Here is a 26,452-nt window from a genome sequence, read left to right on the forward strand (position 1 = left end):
TAGCCCCTTTCTTAAACTCAGTTTTTCTTCTTTTTTTGGACATTGTGTTGACTCGAGCATCTTGTTGACCTGCTCTGGACATTTGTTCACCTGCTTCATCTCCCAGGTCTGCACGCATTATTTAGTGTTCAATTTTCTCCCCGATTTGGCCTTTTTTACAGTTTTTTCAATGTGTTCAACCAGCTTATAGCCTTAACCTCACTTATGTTTGTTTATATCTCTTGGTCCACCGTCTTCTTTACAAGAAAGCCTAGAATGTTACTTTTAATGGCGGCGTTATCGGATTTTTTTTTGTACACAAACCTATGGAGATGCATTAGAAAATATGTTTTTTTTTATTTTTTCGTGTAGTTGATTAGAAGTTGTGAGTGAAAAATCAAAGAACGCTTCATTCCTGATCCAGATATGTATAGATATGGCTTTTTATATCCAATAAAGTCCAGCCAAAGCAAGTTTGGTTAGAACCCTTTGTCTTGGAAAGTACAACAAACTAATGTAAAAACTGCTCAATCAAAGAAAATTTGGAAATCCTTGAATCTAGGTAAGCAAAACTGGTAAATGGGTTTTATATTATTACCAAGACCTTTCTTTTAAAATGTAAATGTGCCAATAGAACTTCTAAAAGCTGTCCTGTTTCTTCAGAGTAAACCTTTGTTGCTTTCAAAATGCAGGCGGCCTCAAAATGTAACTCACATAAGTCACATACCAATGTATGTAAGAGGCAATAAGTTTACTGAATGAGAAAGCATATTGTACTTACCACTGAGTATTGTGTTGGAGTAAAATCATTCCACTTCAAAGCTTTCAACCACTGTTGGGTTCGAGCAGGGTCTTTTGGAAAGTAAAAGACTGACACTTTTGGGCCTTTCACCAAATTGCTTTTAGAAATTTGGCAAACAACCAGTGGACGGCATATTGTAGAGGCAATAGAATTTAAGTTAAAAAACCAACCACAAATTATAGAACAATGAAGGAACAATAACAATAGTGATAACACAATAAAATGAACACAAACTACACTTTCACTAGAACAATAAACATATAAACAACAATTACTTTGGCAAGTAATCCCAAGTCTTGACTTTAAACCTTAAAAATTAATTTAATCATCCAAAAACTCAATTTCCACAATACAAACAAATGCAAACTGTCAATCCCATATTTCGGCCATATTGGAATTTTTGGCATGCACCTTCTTGGCTTTCTTGTACAGAGGGCGGTGCTTGGTCCCCTCCTTGATCTACGGTAGTTTGCGCTGTTGACGCTTTTGACATTAAGTCGTCGACTGTCGTTTTGTCGTCTGTCACTTGTGCGGGCGGTGTTGCCGGGTGCTGTTGCCGGGTGCTGTCGCTGTGCCGCCTATGTTGTTCATTGCAACTATTTTCTGCGCCATCCCCCCGCCATCAAAATAACGGCTTCGCTTTGCGAATGTTGATACGAAAACACTTTATTGTAAATTCTAGAACGTTTATCGCCCATTTTGTTCTGCTAGCGTCGTGCAACCGGACATTAGTTAAGATTTAAGATGATTGAAATTTTAATCCTAAATTCTAAGGGTCGCCCCGACCTACTTAACACATAATGTTAATTACTTAGTTTTAGTGTTTTTCTCCATAATAAGGTAAAACATTTTGGTATTTTTCTATATTTTATATAACATTCTAATCTTAATTACAGATTTTTTTAAGCACAACAGTAATGTTTGGCCTTACGGCATACTAATTTTTTTAAAACTTGGGTCTTGCTGTCTCCCCTTTGAAGAAAGACAGCCGGCGTTTCACCTTGTCATATGGGGTATGTTTGATTCAACCATTTAGGGGTAATACATTGTAGACTTTCTAACTTTTAGCTCCTGAAGATGGGTACCTATGTGCCCGAAATATATGTCGAGCGACCCCTCTAACATTTTTGGGGGGCTTGAATAAATTTTTTGTGGAGAAGGCTGTGTGTTCTTTCCCATCACTTTTACACTTACACCTCCACTTTGAGAAAAATGGACTACTACTTCACATTGAAATATTCATTGTTCAAAAACGTGTTATTAGAATAATCTTACGGCACGGTTCTAGAGAAAGCTGCAGAGGGCAGTTTAAGAAGTTACATTTGTTAACCAATTAAAATGTGTCCCAAATTGCTTTTACATGTATTGGGATCTCAAAAACGGTAAGAGTTACAGAGTCGGTTAAATGGGGAAAGTTTTAGAGCATTTTATGTGAAACTTATTTCCGGTTTCCAAATTAAATTATCTTTCTCCGTTTTCCGGAAAATTGGGAAAACGTCAGAGGCTGCATTTTAAACACTCTTTATCAAAGCCAAAGAGAGTTTTGAAACTAAGAAATTATTAAGGCACTTTTTTACGTGGAACACGATAACGTAATTAGAAAAAATCTATCGTCATTGGGTTCCTAGATATGGATGAAAACTTTGTAAATTCTTATGGCCGCCTTCAAGATGGCGTTGAAGTTATCATCATTCGTTACACTGTTACCAATTTGACTAATGTGCAGATTTTCTTGGCGATAACGGTTTGACTTATTTAAAAGTTTAAACTGAACTAGATATCCTAATAAACTAGTCTAGATCATTACTAATTCATGTTTGCCGGATTTGATTACACACACAACGTACTAACAAAAAATCAATCAAGTTGATTAGACTTTTAGGCAAATACAAATGGGCCATTTCATAAATCACCGTTGAAATTCCAGCTTAAAGGTGAATAAATAGTTTTTTTAGGTTTCGATAATAGTTTTTTATACAATAAGTGCAAAAAGTACTTAGTATCTTTTTGGACATTGTATAAAAAAGTGCAAAAAGAGGTAAAAGATAGAAGTACTGTATGCAGAAAGTAGAACTTTTTGCACTAAAAATCATTCAAAAAAGTGTATTTTTTTGCACGATTTTATAAAAAACATATCTTTTTGAGTTAAGCCCTAATTCCTGTTGCAGTATCCCCTATCTCAAATTTGCATACATCCCAATTCTCGTTGGGATCAGAATATTTTTTACTAGCCATTTTCTGATATATCCACTAAGCTTCGGTTTAGGCTCATGTATACCATTTTCCTGATTTGAAACGGGCCAGTTTTTTATTGTTCAATCGAGTTTAGGCATTGTGACAATCGTTTTAACATTCGTGACAGATATCACGTGGTTTTAGAAGATAATTTAGCTGGACAGCCACGTGTGATAAAATAATTGTCAAAAATCTCAGAAACACGTTTTATATCAAATACTACAAGAAAACTTTTTTAAACCCAGATTTTTGCAACTACTGAGCACAGTTTGACAGTTATCACGTGGTCGTAGAACACTGTTTAGCTAAACGGTCCCGTGACTATTGTCAAAATAACTGTCATAAATCTCAGAAACACGTTTAATATCGAATAATACAAGACAACTTTTCTAAACCTTGATTTTTGCAACTCTTTTTGTACAGTTTGACAGTTCTGATGTTAAAGACAGTTGTCACGTGGTTCTAGAACATTATTTAGCTAGAAGACCACGTGACAATTAGGGATTGTAATAAAAAAAACCTTTGGCATCGGAGATAAAGTATGTATTTTTTATGCAGCATATATCTCAACCTAGAACAAACAATAGGAAAATCTTAAACGGCACGCTGACGGAGCTTTTTTTCAAGTTTCCCATTATACTGGCTCAATTTCGAGTGTTCTAGGATCGAAAATACCGGTTTTTTTTGCCGAACAGAGGCTAGAACCAAAACTTATTACAGCGCTGCGAGAATGTGGAGTGTATTCCTGACCTATATTTAAAATCAAAAAGGCAATCTCCGGCTGAAATTTAGCATTATTGGCTCGGCAATATAGATTTTTCGTTGCATTTGTACTATTAATGGCAAGTGCACTGCAAGAAGTAGACAAATGAGGTGCAAACGGAAGAGACATTCATAAACAAATACGAAAAAGCGTTCTTCCAAAAGCAAGTCGAATTTCTTGGGCATGTGGTGTCGGTCGACGGAATTTAGACGGACGACAAGAAGATCCAAGCAATCAGAGAATGGCCAGTACCGAAGGATAAACACGAACTGAGAAGCTTTCTAGGACTTGCCACCTACTACAGACGGTTTGTGGAAGGATTTGCCAACATCGCAGCTCGGCTACATCAACTTACTGAGGACAAAACACCCTACTGTTGGAATACCCAATGTGATCAGGCGTTCAGAAGGTTAAAAGCATCACTTTGCTCCAGTCCCATCCTCAGTTATCAACGGGACAGTCACCATCTAAAGTTCTGTTTGGTCGAGAACTTCGACTTCCATGTGATGTGGTGTTCGGATCTCCAACAGGCCAAAGCACGAACGTTGACGAGTTGCAAGAATTATTACTGAACATCCATGATCTGGTCAGGGAAAGTTTGAATCTAGCTAGCGACAAGATAAAAGCTCGTTATGACGAGCGCCATCTCGTCATAACCGAGATGTTATGACGGGAAACCCTCTGGCACTTTTAAGAAGGTTCTAAGTAGCATTTAGAGGTCTCTAGCAACAGAGCTTAACATTTTTGTGCCACATGAACGGGACACCCTGTATAAGTGTAAGTTTCAGTTTTTAATTGATTTAATGTTTGTGTTTTTAAAAATTTTGATAATTAATTTGGAATCTCTTTTTCTTCTTTTTACGTTAGGATTGAGTCCTGTTTCATAACATCTTAGAGGTGGTCGCCCAGGAGGTCTTCTCAATCTTTGCCAGCCGATCATCTGGCATTCTGTCCACGTGGTCTCTCCATTTTCTTCTTCGGTTTCATGCCCATCTCACTACATCTTGGATCTCACATATTTCCTTTATTTCTTCATTTCTCTTCCGGTCAAATAGTCCTGTACTGTTATTGATCTTAGTGTTCGCATTTCCTTTGTTCTTAAAAGTTGTTTTTATTGTATTCTCCGCTCTAGTTTCTATAGTGTATGTCATGACCGGTCTTACACAAGTTCTATTCTGACCTTACTCCTAGTGCTCAAATGTTTATTCCGCCAGGTTAAATCTCTCAGCTAGGTATCCTGATATTAGTGATGCTTTTATTGTTTGGACTTTCACTTCATCCTTTAGGTTCCTATTACTTGTTATGTTTGCCCCTAGATATTTGAAAGACATCACTTGTTCTACATTCTGATCGTAAATCTTTAGTTTACATCTCGGTTTTCTAGATACTCAGAGCGATTTCCTTTTATTTATGGATATTTGCATGTTGAACGTTTCTGCTATTTGGATATAGTTGGTATTTATGCAGAAGTCTCTGTAGGTTATCTTCGTCTTCCGAGATGATAACTACTTCATCGGCATAGCATAATATTTTAATTTTTTTTTATTTCATTAATGATTTCATCCATTATCATGTTGAACAGGTCTTCCTGTCTGATCCCAGTTGCCACAGGTATTTTATTACCTAATTTATTTGACGGTCTGACATATGTACAATAATACAATTAAATTTTATATTTACTAGAGATTTTTGCCTAAAATTTCTCATTTATTGTAGAGTACTGAAGAAGAAAATATAATTTCTAAAACTTCCGCAAATTAAAACTAATGGTTTTATTGCTATTTGAGGTAATATAAGCAAGCGCCCTGTTGAATTAAATGATATGCCAGGCATTTAGGTTATGTGTAAAACAATTTACAAAAAGCTGCAACAACTTCGATCAAAAGTAAATGTGCTTAAAAATTCTGAAAACAATCACGGTTAATTTATTATACTAAGGCTATCTTAGTCCATGTACAAGTTTACGCCCCAACATCAGCTAGCTCTGAAGAAGAAATCACACAATTTTACATCAATCTCGAAAGCACTATATACGTCAAATACCCAGTAAGGAGATAACATTTGTTCAGGGCGACTTTAACGCAAAAATCAGACAAACCCAAGAAGACGCACATATTAAGAACCTCATCGGGAGCTACGGACTGGGGGTAAGAATCGAATCTGTTGAAAACTGGTGGAGTTCTGCTTGCTGCGGAAAATAACATGACTAACACTAACAGCCTGTTCTCTCAGCATCCAAGGCGTTGATACACGTGGACATCCCCAAACGGTCAATATAAAAATCAAATAAATTATCTCTCTCTAAAGAACGGGTATTACAGCAATTCAACGCACAAACAAATGTAAAAAACAAACAGTGGATGACCGACGAAACTTGGAATATGGTACAAAAAAGAAAGAATCTTAGAAAGGCAGGTATAAATACTGAAGAACAGAGAACTGATTATAAAGATTTAAACAGAGAAATACAACGACTGACGAGAAGAGATAAGAATCAACATTTACAGAACATTTGTCTCGACATAAAAAAGTTCTCTAAGAATAATGAATCGCGTGAACTATTTAAATGTATTAAGGACATCACAATAGAATTCAGACCCAAATCGTGGTCGATAGAGGGCGAGAATGGAACAGTGGTAACTGAAATAGGAAACGTCATTCAAGTTTGGCGACAACATTGTATGAATCTATAAAAAGAAGTAGAACCTAAAAAAAAAATTTTTAGAATGGCAAATACCACAAGAACAGGCCGGTATTGTGAGGGGAAAGGGTAGGAGAGACCAGATTATGAATGTGCGGCAAATCATTGAAAAAACAAGAGAATATGGCAAAACTGCATATTTGTGTTTCCTGGATTACAGCAAGGCTTTTGATTGTGTCCACTGGAGAAGACTTTGGGATATCCTGTCGCAGATGGGGACTCCGCGGCATCTGATTCACCTACTAAAAGAACTATATAACAATAACATAACACTAATGAAGGTGGATGGAAGAACCTATGAACCTTTCAACGTGGAACGTGGTGTACTTATTGTTTAACGTATATGGAGAATATATTATAAGGAAAGCCTTGGACGGCTGGGAAGGAGGAGTTGTCATAGGTAGCAGAAGGATGGATAATCTCGGCTACGCTGATGACACCACACTTATCGCCAAAGATGCGCAGGAAATGTCGAGTCTTATTGAGCGAGTAGAGAGAGTGAGCTTGGAGTTCGGTATACAACTGAACCGTCAAAAAACGAAACTTATGTTAATAGATCGCACGCACAGCATGGAAGAAATGCCTAATATTAAAGATGTCGAGAACGTGGAGGAAATAACTTATCTAGGTGCCCACATCAGTAGAAATGGCGGATCGAGTCAAAAAATTAGAAGAAGGATAGCTCTTGCTAAAACGGCCATGACCAAACTCAACAAAATTTGGAAAAATCGACATATAACAACCACAACAAAATGCAAATTAGTGAACACCCTCGTTTTTCCAATTGCGCTATACGCAGCAGAATCCTGGACCTTAAAAGCCACAGACATCGCCAAATTGGATGCGTTTGAGATGTAGGTCTGGAGAAGACTACTGAGGATTCCCTGGACAGACCGCAGAACTAACGTATCCATACTCGAAGAACTTAACATCCAAGTCAGATTGTCAACTAAAATCAAACAACTGATTCTCAAGTATTCTGGACATGTCAGCAGGAGGAAAGTTGACAATATCGAAAAACTTATGGTCCAAGGGAAGGTAGAGGGAACACGACCTAGAGGATGTTCTCCAAAACGATGGCTGGACCAGGTGAAGCAGTTTACAGGAAAATCTTTCCAAGACAGCATTAGAAGCACGTCGGATAGAGAGGAATGGAAGGAAACTGGTAAAAACACAACATGAGACTAACATAGGATCACGACGCTTCAAACATGAAGCTAACGACTAGACAGATACGAGTCTGTCAAAGTGAAATTGTGGTGCTGTATCAAAGGACATCAACTGACTGCCATTGTACAGGGTGTCCCAATAAAGTTTTCAAAAAATTTTTAGTTTTTCGATATTGTCATCTTTCCTCCTGCTGACATGTCCAAAATACTTGAGAATCAGTTGTTTGATTTTTGTGACAATCTGACTTGGATGTTAAGTTCTTCGAGTATGGATACGTTAGTTCTGCGGTCTGTCCAGGGAATCCTCAGTAGTCTTCTCCAGACCCACATCTCAAACGCAACCAACTTGGCGATGTCTGTGGCTTTTAAGGTCCAGGATTCTGCTTCGTATAGCGCAATTGGAAAAACGAGGGTGTTTACTAATTTGCATTTTGTTGTGATTGTTATATGCCGAACTTTCCAAATTTGGTTGAGTTTGGTCATGGCCGTTTCGGCAAGAGCTATTCTTCTTCTGATTTCTTGACTTGATCTGCCATTTCTGCGGATGTGGGCACCTAGATAAGTTATTTCCTCCATGTTCTCGACATCTTTAATATTAGGCATTTCTTCCATGCTGTGCGTGCGATCTATTAACATAAGTTTTGTTTTCTGACGGTTCAGTTGTATACCGAACTCCAAGCTCATTCTCTCTACTCGCTCAATAAGACTCGACATTTCCTGCTCATCTTTGGCGATAAGTGTGATGTCATCAGCGTAGCGGAGATTATCCATCCTTCTGCCATCTATGACAACTCCTCCTTCCCAGCCGTCCAAGGCTTTCCTTATGATATATTCTCCATTTACGTTAAACAATAAGTACACCACGTTCCACGTTGAAAGGTTCAGAGGTTCTTTCATCCACCTTCATTAGTGTTATGTTATTGTTATATACTTCCTTTAGTAGGTGAATCAGATGCCGCAGAGTCCCCATCTGCGACAGGACATCCCAAAGTCTTCTCCAGTTGACACAATCAAAAGACTTGCTGTAATCCAGGAAACACAAGTATACAGTTTTGCCATATTCTCTTGTTTTTTCAATGATTTGCGGCACATTCATAATCTAAAATTTTTTTGAAAGAGTTTTGTGCTTTTTTAAAGCTTTTTTACAGATTTTTATGCTTTTTTGAGAACAATTATTTTGCTTTTTTTCACGATTTTGGTGCTTTTTAATCCGGATCTTATTTATAACTACAGAAAAGTCTTTTTTAGCGATTTTTCTATAGTATCTCGTGTTACAAAAGAGTACTGCAGTTTTCACACAACGATAGATAATCTGATTGCTTATGGAATAAGTAATAGGAAGCTATACCACTATACCATTGCATTTGATTTTTTCGAGATATCTAAGATAAAAGTGTAATTTTTGTAAAAACGCTATCGAAAAGGCCGAAAACTAAATGGAACATTGTTTTGGGACACTCTACAGGACAGAAAATGCTCTTTAAAATGCCGCAAAAACTGGATATTTCATAAAGAATAAGTGTCATAAAATGCAAAATAGTATATTTTTAGCTTAAAATTGACTAAATTTCGTAAAAACAACTGTTATAATGAAGTAACACTTTCAGCATTACGTTAATGACTTTGTAAAACACGTGTAATTTAATAAGTAACTAAAACATGTGTCAATGTTAGGGTCTATTAGAAAAATGTGTTTTGGTACGTAATGCTTGTTTTCCATTAGGATAAAATTATACAGGGCTATCAGTTATCGGAAAACAGTATTTTTAATGCTGACAAACGAGTGTTGACTTTCGTAATGACTGAAATATGGAACTTTAATCAATTCTGGTTTACTTCCGATGCTCATGCAGAGATTTTCGTGTTTGTTTGGAAAGTTTGATTGGTTTTTCCTAACTTTAATCCCAGACTGCTCAATTACTAGGTCGAGTTTACGTACGATTCTTTCACATATTACGTTTACTTTAACGGTGTAGTGAAATTCATTTGATTGATTTATTAGAACCCAATAAAACGGTTATGTTTTCTATTGGAAACAATGAAGAAATAAAATGGAAAGTTCCGTGACGTTCGGGCAAAAATAATAAATCCCGTCTCGTAACCCTCGCAAAACTATCAGATATTTCTGCTCGATTTACTACTTATGTTTAATGGATACTAATGCCATAAAGCGCAGTATTAATAGCTGCCATAAAGCCTCAAGTACACGGGGCGAGTTTACAAGCCAACAAGGCGAGTCGGCGAATGCGCTAGTAGTCGAGTACACACAAAGTTCTCACTTGCGCAGTAGCCAACGAACAGGCGTGTGGAAACCACGTGTTCTCGTCTGCTATTAAGGTTAATTGCAAAAATTTGCTAAACTATTGGCGGTTTCTCTACAGTGTCCTTCCTATACAGGGTGTCCCACGACGAAAGACATCGATTGATATTGGAAAAAGTATAAATAGGAGAGTTTTGAAAATTTGGCAGAATACTGATCCCAGATTAACAATATTATGCCCCATCTTACTAAAATATTTTCAAGATGGTTGCACTTCCGTTTATACCGGAAGTCTATCACAACTTTCTTATTTTAAATAGAACACCCTATATATTATTAGATATTTGGATTCCTCACAAAATTCTGACCAGCTTTTGTGTACCATGCCCTATGCCTATCTCTAGCCGTTTTCGAAATATTTGATGTTTTTCCAAAAAAGTGACAGTTGCAACGCTCAACATATTTTTGTACTCTGTCAAAACCGTATTTCATTTGTATACAGGGTCGTCAAAAAAAAATCATAAACTTGCCACTAAAAAAAATGAAAAATTTCAAGTTTTTTAAATAGAAACCCCCATTTTTTATGACGGAATCATTTTGAGCCTTAAAAATTACTATACGTTTTAATTTACTTGCCTATACCTAAATCCAACCCATTTCGTTTTATTTGAGAATAAACATTTTTTTATTAGGCTGCATGGTTGGGATTAGCTGGTACTCTAGTTGGTCATGCTTTTGACACACGGTGATATTGGAGACCTGCAGAGCATGTTAATAACACTAGTTTTGAGTGTTTTGACAACTGCAAATATACGTCGCGGTTACGTTATTCCAACCAAGATTACTTAAATCTGTTTATTATTTACGGAGAATGTGATAGTAGAACATGTGAGGTATTTGCCGCTCGTTATCCAGAAAAAGCAAAGCCATCACCAAAAGCTGTCAAGCAAATAATTGAAAATTTCAAGAATACGGGATCTGTGAAAAGAAAAGCTATTAAAACAAAACCAATCCTTAATAATACAAATGTAGAAATTGCAATTTTGGGCTATTTTGTTGCAAATCCAACTTTGTCAATAAGACAAATTTCCGTAGAATCAGGCATATCTAAAAGCTCAATTCAAAGGATCCTGAAGAAACATAAATTTCACCCTTTTTCATTAAAATTAGTGCAACACTTAAAAGACGTTGACTTTCCGAAGAGAGTGGTTTTTAGTGAGTTTTTGCTAACTAGTCACTATGCAGAAGAATTGTTTTTGAATAATATTATTTAGAGCGACGAGGCCAAATTCACTAAAAATGGAATGTCCAATAGACATAATTCACACGTAATTAGAGAGAGAAATTTTCAAGAAATCTGGAGTTTTAATAATAAAAAATGTTTATTCCCAAATAAAACGAAATGGGTTGGATTTAGGTATAGGCAAGTAAATTGAAACGTATAGTAATTTTTGATGCTCAAAATGATTCCGTCATAAAAAATGTGGGTTTCTATTTAAAAAACTTGAAATTTTTCATTTTTTTTAGTGGCAAGTTTATGATTTTTTTTTGACGACCCTGTATACAAATGAGTCATTACGCACCATCAGTGTAATAAAACGATCCTTTATTTACAATAACCCAAAGTTTCATTGCAAAATGAGGTACGGTTTTGACAGAGTACAAAAATATGTTGAGCGTTGCAACTGTCACTTTTTTGTAAAAACATCAAATATTTCGAAAACGGCTAGAGATAGACATAGGGCATTCTACACAAAAGTTGGTCAAAATTTTGCGAGGAATCCAAATATGTAATAATATATAGTGTGTTCTATTTAAAATAAGAAAGTTGTGATCGAATTCCGGTATAAACGGAAGTGCACCATCTTGAAAATATTTTAGTTAGATTGGGCATGCCCACATCAGTATCCTGCCAAATTTTCAAAACTCTACTATTTATACTTTTTCCAATATCAATCGATGTCTTTCGTCGTGGGACACCCTGTATACCTACTGTTGTAAAAACGAAGTGGAACCCAAGTAATATTTCGTTTTTTTTACAACAATTTCTTACATTGTGGAGCATTAAAGATAAGAACTACAGCAACAAAATGTTGAGGGATGCGACTTTTAAACGACTTATGTCTGAGATGAAAGAAAATCAATTGTTAGACGAAATGGATGAGAACCAGCTCTTCCGACATTTTCAAGGCCTTACTAGCCACTTGAGCACAAGCTACTGTGAGCGTTTTTACAAGCAGCTAAGGGAGCGAGTGAATCGAGTACACAGAACTAGTTTACGAGCTGCTTGTGAAAAAGCCTAGTAGCTTGTAAACTCGCCCCGTGTACTTGAGGCTTAACGAGGCAAAAACCCTCACTTATTATTTTATTTATATATCACTAATTTCGGTTTGGAGGAAAATTAAATTTAGTCGACCAGAATCAGGTCCAAATTGGTTCAATGCGGTGAAATTTGTTTTGATGAAAATTATGTATTTTTTCGATTTTAACAGGTTTAAGACATTGAAATTTGTATAGATGTCAGTCTGTTGAAAAATATTACTTGTGGATTAATTGAAGTGGTAAGAAAATAAACTTTTATAACTGAGTAATGGATTTTCGAAGCACTGTACGATTAATTAGAGAAAACAGACATTCGGTTAGTTTTAATGGATTTTTCTGTGATTTGTAGTTGATTTCAATCATATTGTAGGTGAATATTGTTTTTCAATTGTTATTGCATTAAAAGTTGCATCTCTTTGAGGGGTATATATGATAAAAGTTTTGCACTGCTAACTTAAACCGTTTTCGAGATATTTAGAAAAATGTTTGAAAAAAGGAAATCAAGTTTGACGTCCTCTAGCGGTTGAACGGGACAACTTAGCAGTGCCCGCTCAACGTCACATGATAGCTCCATTCATTAGCTACCTACGATCATCTGATGTGTCTTTACGGAATGTGTCAAATACTCAAATTATTCGCCATTGTTTGAAAAATTGCACCGAAATTTTGTTGAAAACTTCGTTTTTCTTGACCTACTATACTGACTGCCGCCATATTGGATTTAGACGTGTCAAAGTGACCATTTATACTAATATTGGCATGGAGAACACGAATCTGATGTCCGTTTTGCTGTAACTGCTTGCAATAATAATTATATGTTTAATTGTTTTGTGTTTTTAAAACTCTGGATGAAATTTTAACAAAAATTTTGCTACACAAAATTTTATACTCAAACCTTTCTTCTCAATTAGAAAAAAATGTAATTTTAGATAAAGTTTGTTATCGACTTTCGGACATTCTGAAGTATGAAACGGCTTCCAGAAAATATTAGTTTTCTACTTATTTAGGCCTTTGACAACCATTATCTTGGTATTTAAAAGAATGAATGATGGTTAACAATCTTTCAGATAAATATATATATATATATACTTAACAATCTTTCAGATAAATATGAAAGTTCCTTGGCAATAGTCAATGCGTTAAACAACTATTTTATAAATGCCTGCTGTCAAGTAACATCTCAGAGAATTTCTAATTCACAATATTGTTACGATTTTGGCACCGCAATATCTGACCGGACAGCAGAGGAGTCAGCTCTACAGTGATCACCGGAAACGGGCTCAACAAGATCAAGCCTCTCACATACGGCGGTCAAACTTCATGGGCAACGTACCAACTCCAATTCGAGGCCGCTGCAAATGCAAATGGATGGAGTAACGAAGAAATGGCTGTAGCACTGGTGGTGGCATTACGAGGACCTGCATTGGAGCTGTCACAGACTCTGCCTATCGCCCAACAAAGCAACTATGAAGCATTAGTAGCTGCATTAGAACGTCGTTATGGGGATCAGCATAGGAAAGAAGTGTATCAAACACAATTAAAGGCAAGCCAGCAGAAAACTGGTGAAATTTTACAAGAGTTTGAAGCCGAAATTCGTCGCCTTGTGCATCTGGCTTACCCAGCCGTCCCGGATGAAATCCAAGAAGAATTTGTGGCACAGTATTTTGTAGAAGGGATTCGAGATCCGGAGGTAAAGAAAATGCTGAAGATGATCAAAGGGAGCAACAGCAGCGAATTACTGGTTCGAGCGCTGGAAGTTGAAGCTGCGTGCAATGACTTAAAGCCAAAGATCAGTGCTGTGACTATTCAAGAGGAGAGAGTACCGCCAGCCGATCATGTTGCTACATCAATGAATGAAATTAAATCAATGTTCGGCCAATTAGTGCAACAAATGGCAGCATTAGGAAATGGTCAGTCCACACAGTTAGAACGATCACGCCCGATCACTAGAGTGAAGTGTTATCGATGTGGACGCAAAGAACACTATAGCAGGAATTGCAGACAGCGGTCTTGTTCTCCAAACCCGCAGTGCCGACGAAATGAGGACATCAGAACAAATCACCGGAACTCCTCTGCTAAAAGAAACATTACGTGTTATAATTGTGGACGTAAAGGACATTACCGGTGGAATTGCGGACAGCAGTCTCGTTTACCGACCCCGCAGAACTGGCGTAACCAGGAGCAGGAAATGAAGAACCCGGAAGGACATTTACCGTGATATGTAGAGGATCGTCAAGCTTTTATAGTGACTTAAGGTACCGGAAAAAACAAATTCATAATGGTTGGAGGATTGGTCAAATCGCGAAGGTGACAGATAAAGAGGCTACAAAAAGAATGAAGAGCAGCGTTTCTAAGGAAGACATAATAAAAGGACAGCGCTCAGACTCTGATTTGAAATTAATCAGAAGATGGTTGGAGAAGGATTTGAAACCGGATTGGCAACAGATTTCCAGATATGGACCAACAGTAACGGGTTACTGGTTGCAGTGGAATTCGCTTCGACTGCGAGATGACTTAATTACTCGCAAATGGGAAAATCCAGATGGAAAACGCTTTGTTTACCAAACAATAGTGCCCAATTCCTGCAAAGAGAATGTGCTGCGAGAACAACATGACAGTCGCGGAGGAGGACACTTTGGAGTAAACCAGACTTTGGCTAGAATAAGAGATCGATTTTACTGAATTAACTTCATAAAGGACGTTGAGGAATAATGTAAACGGTGTGACCAGTGTTCGTTACAGAAGGGATCCAGCGCAACTCAGGAACTTGAGAGAGAGAAGATGAAACCAAACAACGACCGTATGAAGATGACACTGGACCACAGACCTGCTGGTGGCAATTATAAGGAAGGTGATGCTGTGTGGATGTTTCAACCCAGGAGGAGCAAAGGATTAAGTCAAAGATGGCAACGACACTGGGAGGGACCTTACAATGTACAGAGTCCAACCCAGCCCCAAAGGCAAGATGAAAATTGTCCATCTGGACAGACTCAAGAAATACCAGGGACTAGATGAAGCGGATCGGGACGATCAGCTTTAAGAGGGGGGCAGTGTTATGGTTTGGGATACTATGCTCGATACTTCTGAACGAGCACTCGATTCGGGATGGAATCGATGCGCCGCAATATCTGGCCGGGCGCGTGTTAAAGTAGGCCACAGTTAGGAAGCGACACACCGAGAAGCATCTTCGACGTTCGACGCAAATCGCGAAGCGTTTCTAGAACGTGGTTTACCGAATATAAAAGAAACGGTTTCAGACAGTGGAGTAGTAAATTTGAGAACGCGGTAAAGTTTAAATAGTGGAATAATTGTGGAATTGTAGTAGTGTTTTTGGTAGCTGAATTAATTATTGTACGGAGTGTTTTGAAGTGTAAATAAATTTATTAATTGTTGATTTAAATTGACTTTGTGTAAACCCACGGGAAAACCGTAACAATATGTTGCCAAAAATAGTACAGTATGGAATTCTATTTATTTATCAACTACTACCGAGAGGTTTTCAATGTATTAAAACTTTGAAGATGGATAGGTCGCAAAAAGGTATCGTGGCTGCGAAATATTAGAAACTGGACTGGACTGGGAGTAGAAAAACTATTCCGAGTAGCAACAGATAGAGACCAATTCAACCAAATTGTCATGAAGACAGGCATGGCACCGAGAGAAGAAGAAAACTTTAAAAAATATTAAATCGTCCGGAGACGATGAAATTCCAGTTTTTGTTTTGAAGGAGGTTGCAGGTGTCATTGCCGATCCACTGGCATTCATAATAAACTTTAGCATCGAAACTGGTTGTTTTCCAGATAAACTTAAAAATGCTTATATTAATGCAATATACAAAAAGGTGATAAAACCAGTGAATCAAACTATAGAGCAGTGTCCATATTGCCGAATATTAGCAAGATACTTGAAAGAGTTATTTATAACAGATTGATCTCTTTTCTTGAGCGCCAGTCAGTGTTCTCAGACAGGCAGAATGGATTTAGAAAAGGAAAGAATACGATTAGGGCCATATACCAAGCATTGTCGGATGTGTCTTCTTCGCTAAACAAGAAGAAATATACTTTGGCGTTGTGTCTAGATTTATCAAAAGCTTTCGATACAGTAAATCATCACAAACTATTGGAAAAATTGGAACGATATGGGATTAGAGGTCGTGCACATGAGCTTATCAAGTCATCCAGCAGGTAGTGCGTGAGTAGAACGTGATCATGAAGGACAATTAATAAAATCTAATAAAATTGACATTATTAGGGGGGTTCTACAGGGGTCCATACTGGGACCACTCCTTTATATTATTTATACAAATGATCTGGTTGCTGTCTATGGGGAAAACACCGTCTTGTATGCAGATGATACTACGTTAATTTTTAGATCTTGAACTTATGTTGACTTCTGTTGAAACAGTTATGGACAGGCTTGATGACTATTTTTGCAATAATGATTTGGTCTTAAATATACTTAAAACGCAATGCATTTTGTTTGATAATCGAACGCCCAATGAGTTCCATTTGACTTATAACTCGGAAAAAATAACATCGGTAAAGCATATTAATTTTTTGGGAATTAACATTGATGACCGCTTAGACTGGGGAGTGGAAGGTGGGGGGGTTGCTGCTAGTCTGAGTCGCTATTGTTATGCGCTAAGGATAGTGAGGGAAAGAGCGGAAATCGAAGCAGCGTTGACTGCTTATCATGGCTACATCGACTCTAGAATCAGATATGGCTTATGCCGCATCATTCGGTAAACACCGATCTGATTGGTTGAAAATGGTGAGGTTTTATTTTTTGTTTATCAATCCCAATCCTCTGACCGGTTTCGCCGTATTACGGCTCATCAGAGAGGCTATAGGGCTTGATAACCAAAGAACAAAACCTTCGTTCCAGTATAGTCAACTGGATGCCAGAAATGATAGTTGTGTGCAACATCTGGTGACATCTGTACTCAACTCTATGAGTTAGAAGTAGTAGTAGTAGTTCTTCAGAGAAATGTTACATTTATGATGATGAAGATATATAATTTTCTTCCTGAAAAATAGCGTGTAATAACTTGGAATCGCCTGAAAAGTACTTTAAAAATTTTTTTTTGGTTGACAAAGCGTTCTACAATCTGGAGGAATTTTTTAATAGTGACATGAAGGAGCAAAATTGTTATTCGTAAATCTTGTGACGTATTTTAGTTGTTGTAATTTTAATTAACGGATTTTATTATGTTTAAATGGTTTTCATGTACTTTGCTTGTATTGTGTGACACTGTTCTACGCCCATTTGGGTTTTGAATAAATAAACAATTATCTATCTATCTATTTATGTATGCAAAAACGAGTCATTTGACAGATTTTGTTGATGCTTTTTTCTTCGTTTTGTGCTTATTTTAGTTTTTTTGTGCTTATTTACTGCTATTTTTGTATGGTTTAACTAGTTTTTTACAAAACAAGCTTTTCAAGTTTTTAAAAATAAACTAACAAAAAAAATTGATATATTCAGATATTGAAGGTTACTGAACGACGAAAACATGTTGCACAATGTATAATTATCAATTTACAAATTTAAACTGACTAAAAAAATTCCAAATACTCCTGAAGTAGTCTAAAAAATTGTAAAATAATTACAAAACACTATAAAACCTCTAAAATGTCTTGTAAAGCTTACAAAGCAGCCTAGAAGCTTCTAAAAGCTTTTAGAACCGTCTAAAAGCATCCAAATGCTTTTCAATTTATCTAAAAATTCTCAAAAGCTTCCGTATGCTTCTAAAGCAGTTTAACAGCTTCCAAAAGTTTCTAAAACCGTCTACAAGGTTTCAAATGTTTTAAAAGCAGTCCAGAACCTTCAAGGTTCTTTAAACTGCCCAAACACCTTCCAAATGCTCCTAAAGTAGTCTAAAAAGGTTTTACAATACTGCAGAAACTCCAAAATATGTCTAAAGCCTTCCAAAACAGTCTAGAAGCTTCCAAAAGCTATTAGAACACTCTAAAGGCTTCCAAATAATAACTAGTCTAGAAGCTCTCAAAAAATCAAGGCAGTCTAAAAGCTTCCGTATGCTTCTAGCACAGTTTAATAGCTTCCAAAAGTTCAAATTCACATGTCTTAAAGGCAATCCATAACTTTCAAGGCTCTTTAAACTGCCCAAACACCTTCCAAATGCTCCTAAAGTAGTCTAAAAATATTTCAAAACACTACAGAAACTCCAAAATGCTTCTAAACCAGTCGGAAGTCTTTCAAAACAGTCTAGAAGCTTTCAAAATAATTTAGAACAGTCTAAAAGATTCCAAACTCTTTTCTTTTCAACTAGTCTAGAAGCTCCCAGAAGACATTAAAGCAGTTAAAGTAGAAGCTTCCAAAAAATTTTGTGAACCGTGTAAGAGATTTCAAATGCCTCTAAAGAATTCCAGAACCTTCAGTATGCTGTTTAAACAGTCCAAATGCTCTCAAGTAGTTCAAAATACTTTTGAAAGTTTTCAAAACTAAAGTCTAAAATCTTATGCTTCTAAAGCAATTTGAAATTTTTCAAAAAATTTCTAGAAGTTGAACTCAAAAAATTTTGCATCTCTGTAAGAGTTTTGTGTTTTTTGACAGATTTTTATGCTTTTTTTAAAAAAATTATTTTGCTTTTTAAGCTTTTTAAGACTTTAGTGCTTTAATCCGGACTCTATTCATAATCCAATTACTTAATCTGCCATAACGATAGAAAGTCCCTGATGAAACAATTATCAAAACACAATAATAATTGACTGAAGCTTTGGGTGCATAACTAATTATAATCATATTAGTGTTATAGTTATTAAATTGACTCTGTCATCATTATTTCGTTATAAGTAGTTGCAATTAGTACTTACCTGGAAATATGTTAGTTTTCATACTATAAAACTTTTGAAACTATATTATAACTAGTAAAAAAACCGAAAATAGGGTAGTATTTTAAAATGTTAGATACTTAAATTTACTGATAAAAATGTGCACTCCTAACTACTTATAAATTATGCAGATACATGCAACGAGCAATTTATAGTACACGCAGGTTGTCAGTAAATGCAACTTTCCGCATAAAAATTATACAAAAAATATCTGTCCCTTATAATTTTAAGTAGGATTCAACCACTACTATTTTTATATAGATTTGCTAAAATTATACTGAAATTCTAGTATAACAAACATTTATTTTGTTAAAATTTTTGTTAAAATTTGTCAAAATTGGCAATACTTCTTAATCTATTCACGCTGCTCTCTAATGTTACTTTCAATAAAGATAATCGAAACAGACACTTCTGACGTGAATTACAAGTTTGTTTGTACCAACTAACATGTTTGACTGGTTTAACTTTCGAATGCAACAGTAAAAGTTTCAAACTAAACTTAACAAGCAAATATTTATGGAAATTACCGTCAAACTCCAGTACACCACTGCAAACTACAACAATTCATGGACAAAAACCTGGTTAAACTATTCACTCAAACATTCTGTTTTAATGACGAATTCTGCACAGGATTAGAGGTTTTTTTAGCGTTGAATAGAAAAAAGTCGCAAAACTCGTTAAACTTTCAGAAGTGACGACTTTAAGCGCGTTTCGAGCAGTAAAAGGACGCGCTTCCTCACGGCGTCCGGGCTTTGCGAACACTGGGACGCGTCAGGCGTCCCGACGCTTTTCAACACTAACATCGACGTAACGCAGAATCTCGGGATGATTTAAGAACTAGTTGCAAAATGTTAAAATTTTAGTTTATTCAATAAAAAATGCTTTTTGATAAAAAGGTCCAAAAGAACGTAATTAACGTTTTTTCTTGATAAATCTAGGTTAAGAATAATTAGTTAACCAAATTTCCATTAACCATTTTATTCTTAGCGTTGGAACTTTACTGATTATTAGAAAATGACTGGAAAATATGAAGATTGTAAGGTCTAGACAACTTACAGTCCATTTGTTTTAAAAGTAGAGGATAATGATAGTTAATTACTGCAACATTAGTTGTTGCGACCTATTTCACGTAAATGTGACGACTCTGGAATCACTAGAATCAGTTAAAAAAATACGTTTTTTTATATGATTTATTAAAATTTTAGTTTCAAACCTCTGCAATTTCTTCCAAATACTGTTTTATTTAATCTCTCATGGCTGTTTAAGTTTGCTTAATCGAACTAAAACTTAAAAAAATAAACAAATTTTATCTAATTTGTGGCAATTACAGGGACGGGTTTTTCACAGCTGGCAAAATAGACTTATAGAGTGTTAGTTTAAAATGTAACAGTTTTTCTTTTTGTTGTTTGAAAACCCTGTATATTTTCAATAACAGTGATATAAAATATTGATACAGATATTTTACATCAATTAGGCCTAGAATTTGACGTAGAATTCAAATATCGGATAAAAAGTTGGTCATTGTATTTAAAAAAAAACATAAGGTTGGTTTGTTACTCAAATTTTGGACACCTTGTATAATAACTGTTTATCTAAGAGTATAGTAGACCTAAATATCTAATAGTTTTGTATTTAACGTTTTTTGCTAAAATCAAAACTAAGGAAGTTAAGGGAGTAGTCAAAATTCAACCAGTCACGCTGTACTTGTACCAAATGCAGAGAAAATATCAAAGTTGCATTTTTTCAAATGATTTTGGTGATGATTTGACGTTTGATATGTCTAAAATGTGCAGTATCTCAGATATTTGTTATTTTTTAAAAATGTAGAACAAATTTTAAGGTGATGGGTATTTTTTTTTTTTTTTTTATGGTATTTCAATTTCAAAAGGTTTTTAATACTAAGATTTGTTTATCAGCATGCCATTAACTCATGAATAAGTATAAGGTGCGGCACAAAAATCTTTTTAAAAAGTTCGGATATTAGAGCTGTTTTGAGTCTAAATGGTCTCACTTAGGGGAATAAAAAATTACAGGTTTTGGTGTATGATTTTTTTTTCACGTGGTACGTTGATAGCCAAAAATATGCTCTACTGTTTTTATCTGAAGCGTTTCTGTAAAATTTAACCCTACTGAGGCAAAAATATAAAAATCAATTTTCCATGGGAAGGGAGACTCTTAGGGTCGTCGTGGACATGTTGTATGATTAGCTCTACTGTATGGATTAAGACGTAACCTGGAAATCAATTCTGATAAAACTGTTGCCAAATAACAACCTCCGTTTTGCGTCGAATCTAAAAACAACGCAGGCGGGCGTAATCTTCGTGGCTCAGCTCTTGATACGTAAATAATTATTCTTCATCATAAACTTAAAAGTCTTGTAACTCAAAGACAAAGAAATTTAGTACAAATAGATAGAGACCAAAACAATGTTATACAGGGTGTTCCGTACAGAATGCGCCAAAAACCAAGGTTAGACTCTAGACGTCAAAATATTAGGATTCCACCAAATTTAATTTTTTAATAAAATGTTGCTCCTCTTTGATATACAGGGTGTCAAAGTTTTTAGTACTACATAATCTAAAGGAGAGGCATTTCCATAAAGTAAACTAACGCAATTCTTATTGTTTTCAGGCCTAAAAAAATATTACTTATTGATAGATTTTTCGTGATGTACTCGTATTTAATCAGCATCCCATCCATTAGGTTCTTCTTCTTAGGACGCCGTCTCCCTACGGAGGTTGGCGATCCAACTGGCTATAATGGTTCGTGAAACCGCACCCCTGAAGATCTCTATAGATGTACGTCCGCACCATCGACGTATATCCTTTAGCCATGAGTTCTGCCGTCTGCCCACAGATCGTTTGTCTCGATCTTCCCTTCGATAAGGAGCCGGAGGAACTCGTACCGCTCCCCCCTCATAACGTGCCCGATGTATTGGAGCTTTCGTTCTTTGATGGTTGTCAGCAGTTCTTTACCTTTACCTATTCTCCTTAGCACTTCCTCGTTGGTTATCCTGTCTACTCAGGATATGCGATACAAGTACATCTCAAAAGCGCCAATGCGGTTCTCCATTGCTTGGCATAATGTCCAACTCTCGGAGCCATAGAGTAGCACTGGGAAGATATAACAGCGCAATATACGTATGCAGAGCTGTAGGTTTAGGTCTCTACTAGTGAGGAGGTTCTTCATGGAAATGAATGCCCTTCTGACCTGTTCTATCCTTGATCTGATTTCCATTTTAGGGTCACTCTTCTCCAAGATATTTAATGGCACTTGTTCCACAGCCTGGTTGTTGATCTGAAGGATCGCCCGTCTTGGTGCCTTGGAGAACACGACCATCTTGGTCTTGGCAACGTTGTTTATGTGTAGACCATACTGTGTGCTATGTTCAACGATGAGGTCCATCATATTCTGGAGATATGGGAGGCTATCGGCGACCACGACCGTATCGTCGGCGAATCGTATATTATTAATGAGGGTGCCGTTGATTTTAACGCCTTCTTTCACGTTCTCCAGTGCCCCCCTGAACACCGCCTCCGAGAATATATTAAACTAACGCCCCTTCTGATTTCTGTTTCTTCGGATGTCATGCCCTCTATCCTAATCTCTGCAATTTGGTGCCAGTACAGCTGTGTGATGATGTTTAGATCTCCCGTATCGACTTCGGTGTATTTTAGGATCTCAATGAGCTTCTGGTGCGAGACCCAGTCGAAAGCTTTTTCATAGTCAATAAAGCAGTCGTATATATGAACATTCATGTCTCTGCATCGCTGTGTGAGAACGTTGAGAGAGAAGAGAGCCTCGCGAGCGTGCCCGCTCTGTTCCTAAATCCAAATTGCGTCTCTCCAGCCTGCCCCTCTAATCTGGCGTATATTCGAGTGTGGACGATGCAGAGAAATACCTTGAGGACGTGAGACATCAGGCTTTGCATTCGGTGGTCGTTGCATTGAGAAGCGTTCAGTTTTTTTGGCAGAGCGCTGAACGTCGACCTCAGCCAGTCCTTTGGTATTTTCCCAGTTTCATATATTGAGTTGAACAACGATGTAAGAAGTTTTAGGCCTCTAGCATCTGCACTGCCGATCGATTTTAAGGTTTTCGCGTGAATATTGTCTGGTCCTACAGTCTTGTCATTTTTCTGAAGTTTTGTAACATGTCTCACTTCCTCTGTCGTGATAACAGGGCTGGGCTCGTTGGTATCGTCATAGTCTCCAGGTGGTTGGCGGGGTCGTGTGTCATTGAAGAGGGCCTCGACATACTCCTTCCATCTTTTAAGCTTTTCCTTAACGCTTGTTAAGATTTTGTTGTTAGTGTCCTTCAAAATCCCGTGGATCTGATTGCGTTGGGTGTTCGTGAATTCCTTGATCTTTTTGTGGAGATTGAACGAGTCGTGTTTTTTTTTCTAGTGTCTCCATTTCACTGCATTTTTCAGCTAGCCCTCCTTCCTTTCCTTTTCGGCATTCTGATCTCACTGCCCTGTTCAGCTCCCTGTACCGGTTATTGTCTGTGGCTTTGTATTTTCTTCTCTCGTTCATAAGTTGTAGAATTTCGTCTGTCATCCACTGTTGCTTTTTAGAGACTTGTGCATAACCAATGTCACCCTCCTGAGTTTCCAAAAGTGCCTTCTTCAAAGCAATCCACCGAGGCTCTACTTCATCGTCATTGGAGATGTTAGTTGTTTGGCTCGTACCTCGGGATCAAGAAGTCTCTTGACATCGGCCCGCTTAGGTTTATTTGGACGTTGGACTCTAGCGAAGTAGCGAAGCTGTAGACTTATTACTACGAGATGGTGGGCTTGATGAGGACGAAATCTATTTGATTTCTTACTATGTGGTTACCACGATCGGCTGGGGATTTCCACGTGTATAGGCGTCTAGGATGTTGTTTGAAGAAGGTATTGGCAGCAGAGAGGCGGTGCTCTGCACAGAATTGCACCAGACGATCACCCCTAGTGTTGCGTGCTCCCAGACCATGATCTCCGCAGACCTCGCCATCAGCACCCTTCCCGAAGTCACCAAGAACAATTGTCATCTCCCCTTGTTTTGTTATTTTCATAGCTCGTTCTAATGCATAGTAGAACTCCTCAACCGCCTCATCAGGTTTGTCCCGTGTTGGAGCATAGGCTTCAATTACGTTCATAACTCTATGAGTAATAAGGAGTCTCAAAAGCATTACTCGGTCTCCGAGTGGGATAAGTTAATTTCCGATTTTTCCAGTTCAGAGGAGATGAGTATAGCTACGCCATACTGGTGTTTGGGGTCGTCGCCACCAGAGTAGTAGAGAACGCCATTTTCAGTCCCGCAATTCCCAGTGCCTGGCCATCGCACCTCGCTCAGCCCCAAGATCTTGAACCCCAGTCTATGCATTTCTGCATCTACATTGGCGAGTTTTCCTGCCATACATATGCTACGTATATTCCACGTTGCAATTCTGATTTCCTTTCTATATATCTGTATTCTGTTAGTTTCCATGGACGGGGGGATTCTTCGCACCCTCTACCCACTTAAGGGGTGCCCCGGACTGAGCGCCATGTTTAGATTTGTTTCAGCCATGTTGGATAATGGAATGATAGTCTAGTGGGACTTCCGTTTCCCTTCTGCACCGCAGTGTGGAAGCCGTTGGAACTGTTACAGTGGCGCCTCCCACTTCCATTGTGACGCTGTGTGTGAAGTACATCTTCGGCACCGCCACATGGTACTGTTGCTGCTGCTGCCCCGCAACAGATTTTCACTATATCTGGCTATCCTCACTTAGTTTAGCCTGCAGGTCGATGCAGTTGCCCGAGGTGTGGACCGAGGAGCCATAAGTGAGAATTGGGTGCCCTGTGAGGACCAGTTATCTTGACCGCTCAGCGGCATAGCCAATTAAAACAAGTCGGCAGAGGAGAGAAATCGTCGTGCCTCCTCAATTACCAGACGCGAATTGTGAGACGGATAGTCTTCAGACTGGAATAAAATATTATTGTAGTTACTGTAACAAACATTTTCGTTCCCAATCTGACATCAACGATCATTTAAAAACTGCTATAGAATGTAAACAATACAGTTGCCATGGATGTGGAAAAGTTTTCTCACGTAAACATTTTCTTATACATCATATCACATGTGGGCATAATTCTCTTCAACATTCAAAATGCAAAATATGTCATCACATTTTTTTTAACAAAAAGGGATATCAATTCACATGGCAGAACTCGCACTGGTAAACGCCTATTGAAATGGAGCTATTGTAACAAATGTTTCATGTAATTTGTTATAATTTAAAGTGGTAGTAAAAAGCCATTTAAATGCAGCAATGGGGCCCTTTCCAATTTTCTTTTATCCAAAGATGTGCTAAAGCAAGGTTTAAAAAAAGTGTATTTTTAATGTAAAATTAAAAATAACTTGTTAATAAACATTTAAAGTTCCGCGCGCCATGGTACCTTGACGCCATTTTCACGTCATATAGTATGGTATAGCCCAAGGACGGTGAACAGTAAAGGATTGCTTAATTCCATAAGCGAAATGTTGCCCGTATCGACTCGGGCCGGTGACGATTTTTACGTCACATCAAATCGGAGATCGCGCGATTGTTAATTTATACCAGGTGTCCAAGAGCACCCTGGACATAGGAGATTAACATGGGAAAACGGTTTTGATTTTTTTGCGCCTGTACGGTTGATTTGATTGAAAAATCGTAATAATGAAAGTTGTAGTACCTATCACGGACTAGTTTTCTGTATTTTTTCCAAACCCCTAACTTGAGCCCTTTCGTCGTAAAACACGAACAAAAATGCGAACATTTAAACTTTTGGCCTGCACTGTATAGGCGGTTGTCGGGCAACGGGTAAACAGGTCATTGTTGCGGGTACGGTTGCTCGGCAACCGCTTATACAGTGCAGGTAAAAAGTTTAAATTTTCGCATTTTTGTTCGTGTTTTACGACAAAAGGGCTCAAGTTAGAGATTCGAAAAAAATACAGAAAACTAGTCCGTGATAGGTACTACAACTTTCATTAATACGATTTTTCAATCAAATCAACCGTACAGGCGCAAAAAAATCAAAACCGTTTTCCCATGTTAATCTCCTATGTCCAGGGTGCTCTTGGACACCTGGTATAATATAGAGGGTGGTCCAGTTTCCATGGCGGAAACTTCAGAGAGCGATAAAGAATCGAAAAATAATATGAGTTTGCATTATAAACTATATTCGAGAAAAGCTTCGTTAAAGAAATACAGGGGGTTAAATTTTATATATTTTTTAGTTTTTGCTTTATAGTTCTCACAGTTTTAGAGATATTTACCTCAAATTTGGGTTAGATGTATCTTGTCATGCCCTACATCACTGGATATAAAAAATAAAAAAAAATAAAAATTTGTATATGGTTTATAATGCA

The 26,452-nt window shown here is 37.2% G+C and overlaps 2 protein-coding genes across 2 annotated transcripts in view; both read right to left on the reverse strand.

Annotated features, from left to right (window-relative positions):
- The window catches only part of LOC145729588 (diuretic hormone receptor-like), a 213,308-nt gene extending 193,487 nt beyond the window's left edge, over positions 1 to 19,821 (reverse strand). The window contains exon 1 of the mRNA XM_081980410.1: positions 19,610 to 19,821. The gene's annotated coding sequence lies outside the window, so the exon portion shown is untranslated. The remainder of the gene's footprint in view (positions 1 to 19,609) is intronic.
- Positions 19,822 to 22,585: 2,764 nt separating this feature from the next.
- On the reverse strand, positions 22,586 to 24,218 carry LOC145729283 (uncharacterized). The gene is made up of 3 exons (XM_081979966.1): positions 23,907 to 24,218; positions 22,984 to 23,412; positions 22,586 to 22,906 (listed from the first exon to the last, which is right to left on the reverse strand). The coding sequence occupies exons 1-3, from the start codon at positions 24,216 to 24,218 to the stop codon at positions 22,586 to 22,588; spliced, it is 1,062 nt and encodes a 353-aa protein (XP_081836092.1).
- Positions 24,219 to 26,452: the final 2,234 nt, after the last annotated feature.

Source organism: Ips typographus, linkage group LG5 (genome assembly GCF_016097725.1).
Source record: "Ips typographus isolate SLU linkage group LG5, UJ_Ityp_2.0, whole genome shotgun sequence".
NCBI classification, from domain to species: Eukaryota; Metazoa; Arthropoda; class Insecta; order Coleoptera; family Curculionidae; genus Ips; species Ips typographus.